This window comes from Temnothorax curvispinosus, unplaced genomic scaffold, assembly GCF_003070985.1.
Source record: "Temnothorax curvispinosus isolate PA1 unplaced genomic scaffold, ASM307098v1 QBEX01016816.1, whole genome shotgun sequence".
Taxonomy (NCBI): domain Eukaryota; kingdom Metazoa; phylum Arthropoda; class Insecta; order Hymenoptera; family Formicidae; genus Temnothorax; species Temnothorax curvispinosus.
In genome coordinates, this window is record NW_020226596.1 from 1 (window position 1) to 8,315 (window position 8,315).

General features: G+C 36.1%; 2 protein-coding genes across 4 annotated transcripts; both read right to left on the bottom strand.

Annotated features, from left to right (window-relative positions):
• Nucleotides 1-531: 531 nt before the first annotated feature.
• LOC112467061 lies at nt 532-4,245 on the bottom strand. Of its 3 annotated transcripts, none has more exons than XM_025035525.1 (9): nt 4,143-4,245; nt 3,221-4,032; nt 2,936-3,054; nt 2,576-2,850; nt 2,336-2,501; nt 2,084-2,264; nt 1,649-2,007; nt 1,300-1,456; nt 532-1,084 (listed from the first exon to the last, which is right to left on the bottom strand). In XM_025035525.1, exons 2-9 carry the CDS (start codon nt 3,871-3,873, stop codon nt 949-951), a joined length of 2,046 nt encoding a protein of 681 aa, XP_024891293.1. In that variant the 5' UTR covers nt 3,874-4,032; nt 4,143-4,245; the 3' UTR covers nt 532-948. The 3 variants fall into 3 exon arrangements, with proteins under 3 accessions (XP_024891293.1, XP_024891295.1, XP_024891294.1); XM_025035527.1 differs by having other exon boundaries at nt 3,221-4,012; nt 4,143-4,218; XM_025035526.1 differs by lacking the exon at nt 4,143-4,245 and having other exon boundaries at nt 3,221-4,127.
• Nucleotides 4,246-6,203: 1,958 nt separating this feature from the next.
• LOC112467060 lies at nt 6,204-7,295 on the bottom strand. The gene is made up of 3 exons (XM_025035524.1): nt 6,892-7,295; nt 6,442-6,583; nt 6,204-6,363 (listed from the first exon to the last, which is right to left on the bottom strand). The coding sequence occupies exons 1-3, from the start codon at nt 7,274-7,276 to the stop codon at nt 6,204-6,206; spliced, it is 687 nt and encodes a 228-aa protein (XP_024891292.1). The 5' UTR covers nt 7,277-7,295.
• Between the last annotated feature and the right edge of the window lie 1,020 nt (nt 7,296-8,315).

Below are 8,315 nucleotides of genomic sequence, written 5' to 3' on the forward strand. Positions count from 1 at the left end.
GTATAACCGACAAAATTACCATTTTCTATGTTATCGACTATATCTGTCCTTGTATAGACAAAGATATAGACAAGGATAGCACGCTACATTGCACGCACACATACGCACGATGCACATCGACATTATACTTTTATATTAATTACTTGATTTGGAGGGTTTATCGATGTTTTTCTTGTTGTGCAATTCGGGGGAACTTGTTTTCGCGTTTGTACCAATGGTATATCTCTTATATGTATATATGAAATACATCTTGTGACGATCTGAAAGCTCGCCGCAACTCGAGACGCCATATTGGGATAAAAGTAGAATAAGGAAATCTGTACTTCCGTAATTTTTTCTCATTTTCTATATAAAATCGGAGTTCCCCCGAATCATTAATGTATGTACTGCAATTCTGGAGGATTTTTAATTCTGTCAAATTAATACAACGCTACGTGACAACAAAAAATGCCGGTAAAACAGACGGCTCCAGCATCCCCTTAATATCGTTGAAATAGTAATCTTTTTTATATTGAATAAAAATATACTCCAGATAATTGACAAAAAAATTCAATGCAATCGTTTTTTTTTTGTAGCATTACACAGAGAAAATTTTTAAATCGCTTATACAGATATAATTGGACCTTGCTTTGCATTGATGTGTTCACCGAATAGGAAAATTTATTAAAGATAATAAATTGATGTAAATCAGGGTCTAATTTATACAGCAAAAATTAAATGAAAAAACGCGAATTCTAAGACTTCTTTCTTCGAGAGGCACCCTTTTCCGTGACTTGACAGCCTTAGGGTTGCATAGATTTTATTTTTTCATCAATTACTACCATTTTAGGGAGCGGCAACAAAAATCTATTTTTTAACGACCATCCTAATGTGTGTGTGTGTGTGTATGCACGTACAGAGACGCGTTCCTTTTTCCTATCGCATGTGATCACACTCTGATGAGAACACTCACTTGAATTCCAGTTTCTCCTTCAAGCTGTCCCATCCAAAAAACGGGGATGCATAGGTAATTACCCACTTCTTCATCTTGCCGTTACAATCGAAGTACGGAGTTGTCCAGTGTCCATGGTCCAGATTTGCTGCCCTACACAGACGGCCCATTCGCCGCGTTCCCATACATTAGAATAAATCGTACTTTTGATATCGGATTCTTCCCCAAGCTTTCGGGAACGTAATCTTTTTATACTTTAATGCTTCACCGTACTTTTATCATCGCTTCGGAGCATATCGAAAAAATAGAATCATCATGCGAGTTTTGCACTAACAAATATATAACGCAATACGCGCGTTCTCCCTTACCTGTAATAGTTTGGGTAATGCTCAAACTTTTTTAGGTGCTCTCCAGTTTCATTGAATCGAATCTTTATTTTCATATAATATTTCTCCAGTTGATCAAAATTCGTTGCCCAACGTTGCTTTAATACTTGGAAGTAACTCTTCTTTGTATATACTTCATCTGTAATTATAAATTGTATTAGAACGAACTGGCAAACGTAATAAAAAATCTAAATTAATGTTTAAAAATTTGTACGATTATAAATGACTTACTTACTAATAGAATATATCTAGATCTATTAAAAGAAGTTGTGAATAAAAATATACATTTCAATTCCAAGTTATATTTTTGCTTGTTACATAACTAATTTACCTGTGCCATTGAGTCTAGCTAAATCTTCAAGTTTAAAGTTGCGTGTATTTAACTGCGTCTTGTAAGCATATGGGGCAAAGAATGTTCTGTTGGTAAATTTATTACGATCCCAAAAAGTGCCAGCTGACCATATCTTTGTATCGCCGAGCACCAAAGCCAGGGTCTCCCCCATCATTTGATCTTCCGTGAGCGGTCTGTCGGCTACTCTCTTGCCCGAGTAAACTTCCAAGGGATCTGATACTTGTAGGAACGCACTGATGAAGTTTGCCAATCTAGTCGCCATTTTCGCTTCGTTCTCGAAAAACTCTTCCGCACCGAAGCTAATGTCTCCGCGTAACATTAAGTCTTGTGGCGCATAACTAATAATACAATTTGGAAATTGCTTAAATTCGAATACATCAATAACAGGAAGTGTACAATTGTAATAGAACGTACTTCTTGCAAGTTTCCGAATTCATACCAAGAATGAATTTGAGAGCTTGGTCGATGTTCAGCTTTGTATCGTGAAGTGCAGTTGAACCGGTTGAATAATTCCTATAATGATGGAATTGCTCGAGATACTTTTCTCTGAGATATGAGTTTGCTTTTTCCCATTGCACTGGCATTTTATGAACCCCTGCAGAATAAAATCTTTGTTAAAGAGGCTCTGCGCTAGGCGATACCGCAATCAAGAAAAAAAATACATACAGCCGATCCGCAAGCAATCGAAACCATTATAGTATTGTTCTTGCGTGGCTCTCTCCACTATTTCACCAAGATAAGGTCGTCGTACGACAGTCGGTAATCTGAAACCTGGTCTACATCTACATTGATATCCACCTCTTCTGAAACCCCAACCATGTATCGGTTCGCACTGTAGACCAGACACGCGTATATTAGTTAATTATCAGTTAATAAACGTAACTTGATAGAATTTTAAACATATACCTCTGTAGTATCAGTCTTGCATCTTGCAGTATTAGCGAATCTATTAGGACCAAGGTTCCCTTTACCTTTGGGACATTGATTTATATCTATTCTTTCAAAGTCCATTTCCATTACCGAAACGGCAGTATATGTTGGATATTCGATATGCCTGAAGCCAGTGTGTCGTGGATAGATATCTGCTATAGGTGATACCGCAGCTACGAGCCATCGATTTGATCGGCCACAATCGAAATATGGTCTAGTCCATTGCACAGGTCCAGGATACTCATCGGCACCTGCGTGATAAAATCATGATAAAAATAAATATAAGCACATTTTAGGATAGTTTTTATAGTTTCTATAGCTTTCATAGTTCATTACCACGTGGACCATGAAAGGTAAATGTTTCATTTGTATTGTTGGCATAGCGAATTTCAACTTGATATGTCGTTTTAGTGTCGTGTCTTTCCTTTACGATATCTGGTAACCATTTTTTGTACCTGTAAGCAAATAAATTCATAGAATAAATAAAAATGTATGATTTTGTGTCAATTAATCGACAAAATTTAATTCAGATATAAAAATTTGTGAAACGTTATACATGAAATAGTTTATTTTGTTAGATGCCATAGTTTTCATCAATCGTTAATTATAGTTTTCCCATACCATTCGTTTATACGATAAAAGTCAGTGGTATAATCGTCGCTGAGCCTGTTACTGGGAAACGCTCCTAAATCCTGCACAGTAAATGTGTTTCTGGTAGATATTCTCTCTAGGTGTATAGGATCATTGAAATCATCTGCCCTGAAGGTCCGTGGCGCAAATCTGGGAAAGGTCTTATTGAAGAAACCCCTGTAGGATGGCGAGTAAGACATATTGGGTGCGAAATAGATGGCCGAGGCATTAATATATGGGTTGGAGGAAACGTCTGCCACTGTGGACAAGAAGTAATACATCATGCCTGGATCATAGGTATCATTGATTGCTGGTCGGATGAAGCGCGACTGCAGAATGTAACTCCAGAAGAAGCTCCTACTGAGTGCCATGTTGTGAAGATGCAGCAAAGCTGTACGATTCGGGAACACTGGATTGATATTGATGTCTTTTATGTCAGGCAAATGCGACACTGCGTCTTCTGGCAGGTACAGGTCGCCGAGGTGCTGTATCAGGCAGTTGTCATCGTTTACCTTGTCCATCCGCATGCGGATCTCGTCAAAGGAATCGCGGGTCTGCCACTCATACTGACCGACAACGCCCAACAGGCAGTAGAACCAGCAGGCAATAACGATCGGCGTCATCGCTTGGCAAATAGTAGGCATCTCCAACAAATACGAATTTTCTTTTTTTCTTGCTCAAACCAATTCGCGTTACGATATCGCCGTTAAAGGCACTTTTTGAACACTTTAATGTGCGCCATGTATTCTTGCCTTCCTTCTCTCACCGTGTTTCTTCCGGGTACTCGTCCGTGTAAAAAAAATCTGCGTTACAATATTTCTTTACAGATTAGAAAAGTTCCTTACTATATACACGTACACGCGAACTTTAATATAGCGATTTGTTGGTAGAATTGATTTTTGAATCTTCTTACCTCGTGCGGATCCTTCAATCGCATCGAACGAACTATCGAAGTAAAGAGTAAACACGCCCAGTCGAGCGGGTGTGCCGGGGGCACGTCTCAAGCTGATATTTCATGTACATATCTTATGAGAAATTTTTTAAGCATATTAATATTAATTGGCTACAGGATAGAGAGTTCTCGAGTTTCTAGAAATCCTCTATTTTATAGCCAATAGGTATGTATGTACGCCTGACAGAGCTCGTCGTACGACAAATGAAATATCAGCTTTCAGGCTGCATCCCCATGGAGAGAGAAATAACGGAATGGAATTAAAACGGAATAAAGGTGGAAGCACATAAAATTGCAGGAGCCAAGAGCAGAAAGCAGAAGCCATATGCGCATGCGCTATGGTATCTGAAGAGCTCTAACAGATACCATCGCGCATGCGCATATGGCTTCTGCATTCTGCTCATGGCTCCTGCAATTTTATGTGCTTCCACCTTTAAGGTGGAAGCACATAAAATTGCAGGAGCCATAACCAGAATGCAGAAGCCATATGCGCATGCGCTGTGGTATCTGTTAAGGTGGAAGCACATAAAATTACAGGCCTGCGTTCTGAAACCTTACTCGAGTTAACTCTAGTTAACTCGAGGCGTTCAGAAATGCCGAGTTGACCTATTTGTGGCGTTCAGAAACACGCTTGAGTCAACTCTCGAGTTAACTATTTCTACCCACGTCGAGGAGGTAGGTAGAAATCATGGTGTAAGGATTACATGGTGTGCTCAATTGGTGTCTTTCTTTCTCTAAAATCGTTTCTCTCTCTGCCGCTCACGTCGAATTGTGTAAGCAGTGGTACCACCACTAAAAGTAACTAGGAAATAGGAAATTTGAACGGATTATGTTGCAAACTGCCTCCTGAAAATGTATTGCAACGATGAATGATATTTGAAGATACGTTGTATTTATTAGAAATTCTTGAAAAGTATTATTGTTTAGGGCTTCAATGATTTCTCAACAAATGGAAAAGTATTAAAGAAAATTTAAAAAAATAATACTTGTAAAGCCTCATGTACAAAGAATGTAATAGTATATTAAAATTGCAATACTTCCTTTTTTCGAATGTTTTAATGCTTCTATTTTTTCCTTTGCTGGTTTTGAATGAATTAATGCAAAAAGACAGAATTATTGTCATTGATTAATGGCATGAATAAAGCCTAACCTTTTGTCCGATGATAATGTATATATTAAGTATAAAAGCACTCTAGTATCTTACTGGCTCAAAGGATGTGGCGATAACTTTTGAATGCAGGGGTCATACGTTCGAATCAATTGTTTTTTTTTTTTATTAATTATTTGTTGCCCGTAAAAGTAACATAACAATTATTAATTTTATATGAAATTGGCGTTTAAAAATATGTATTGGCGAAGTATAATATAACTAATTATAGGTATACATAATCAACGAAAAATTAAATTATTGAAATTTAATATAATTTATTAATTATTCCAATTTCATGTATTTTTTTTATTCATTATTCTTGATTACATTTCTAATTTCTGTTTCAATAATTGTACCTATTTAAAATTAATTTGTTTACAACACAAGGTGGTACATTAATAAACCGCTTAAAAGGAAAGTCGATACACGAAAATCAGATCTTTGAAAAAAAATTTGTCACACCTTTTACATTTAAAATATTATTACTGATATTTTTGAAGAGAGAGAAGTGATTAATGTTTGTGAAAAGAAATGCAAAGAAGCAAAAATAATTAGTATAACAACTTTTATTTGTAATTGGACTTTTCTTCTGAAAAAAGGTAGTTGAAAATGTTTAATAACAAGAAATTTAATATTATATTTATATAAATATAATTTTGACACATTCTTTCAGTGATGTTAGAGTACGCAGGTAAGTACATTTTAGACACAAACAAACTTGCTATTAATTAAATATTATTCCGTTGTATGTATATATATATATATATATATAGATTTGCAGAAAGAGTATGATTTTATATACATTACATTATACACATTACATTATACATTACATATACATTATACTCGTGCAATGACAACATTAGTTTAATTTACGACACTAGTTTCTTCATTTTCTTCTCCTTCTTTCTTCTCTCTCTGTTTACATACGATTTTTTGGCATTTTCTTTTATTCGTATGTACGTACGTGTTCTCACCAGACACAATAAAACTTCATCAGGTAAGGAATCTTTGTACTCAGCCACCGCATTCCTTGTGAAAAAGTACATTTATATAATTACATAACACCACATTACAAATACAAATGTGTATGTGTTTTTATATACTTACTTGTTTACATTTGGAGCTTCTGAACAATTCAAAAATAACGTTGGCACAGCCGATGGTAGTAGGTGACGTTTCTTAACAGGGTCTTTCCGTGCTCGACCTTGATGAAAGGACTCTTGACTAAAATGAACCGAGCATATCCTTGCTGAAAATAATATAATGTATAAATAATAAAACTTAATACATTGTATTAAATATGGCTTTATAATTTTTATTTCAAATTAAAGATTTTCATATTTTGAATTGTAAAATATTTTTACTTATATACATGAACAAAGTGCTAATTTGTTTTTATTATTTTCTGTTCATATTAATAACATTTCATGACATTTTTACTCCATTTGTAAATACAAAATTTGAGGTTATGTTAGTAACTAAAAAATATTATTTTTTATTCATTTTTATTTTTCAATTAATATACTTTTGCACGTTTATGTACAATATCAAACTTACCAAATTCAACTTTTGGTGGTAAAACATAGCCTCCTATTTTTTTCAGCCATCCTTCCCGCATCACTTCATTTTTTGGTAGCTGAAAAAAATTGACAGTTTCCTCACGAACCCCCGTTGTTTTATTTCTACAACTTTTAACAATACACCGCACCATTTTTATTTTAAATTTATATATTGTCGCAACGCAAACAGACCCACTGTTTAACACAAAACAATGTACCGTACTTCTGAGTGGCATAAGCGGCATGAGTGTGACGATGCATGAACATGTGCCAATATTACAACACCAAAAATGTTTTACTTCTAGACGTTGGCTACTCTGTTTACACAATTCGACACGAGTGACGTCATTACCCGAATCCCCCCAGGCAATTGAGCACACCATGTAATTCTTACACCATGGTAGAAATTACTCGACATGCGCACATATATAGATTCCGTCACATAAGGGGCACATAACGCATGTTCTCGAAACACGCCTTTTTTAGGTTAAAGTTATTCACAAGAACCGGCGAACAAAAAGGGATACGGACACTATTTTCCTGATGCGCTGCCATATTTTCACTCATATTCAATGCTTGATGGGAGAGCGCCATGTTAACCCGTGATGTTAAGGTGGAAGCACATAAAATTGCAGGAGCCATGAGCAGAAAGCAGAAGCCATATGCGCATGCGCTATGGTATCCGTAAAGCTCTAACAGATACCATATCGCATGCGCATATGGCTTCTGCATTCTGCTTATGGCTCCTGCAATTTTATGTGCTTCCACCTTTACTTTCGTCGTCCATAAACGACAGTAATCCGAAGTCAACTCTAACTCTACTCCTACTCTACCTGGGTAAAAGTTTCTGAACGCAGGCCAGGAGCCATAGGCAGAATGCAGAAGCCATAGCGCATGCGCTGTGGTATTACTTTATCTGCCTATGGCAGAATGGCAGATATCATAGCGCATGCGCTATGGTTTCTGTATTCTGCCCATGGCTCCTGGGTAGCGATCATGTAACTTTTTCCCTAGAGCGGAAACGTGAAAAGTGAAAAATTTCATGTAACTATTTCTTTCTATTGGTATTGAATAGAAAGAGATAAACTTTTCACTTTTCACGTTCCGTCCTAGGGGAAAAGATACATGATCGATCCCCAGGATTTTCAATCTACATAAAAATACATAATGCATAGCCACGGGCATAGGCACATACATTCTCATTTGTAGTCGGTCCTTTTAGAAAAGTGATCAAGAACAAAGAACGGATTTATATTGATTAACACGTAAGTATTTTCATTATTTAAGTATCAATTAACGTAATGAAATTACGAACTGACAGTGACCGTATATAATTATTAGTGTGAATTGTCTCAGTTTCGTAAACATAGTGTTTTGAGGTTAATTTGATTTTGTGTGCCGAAGTATCCAAATTGCTTTCTA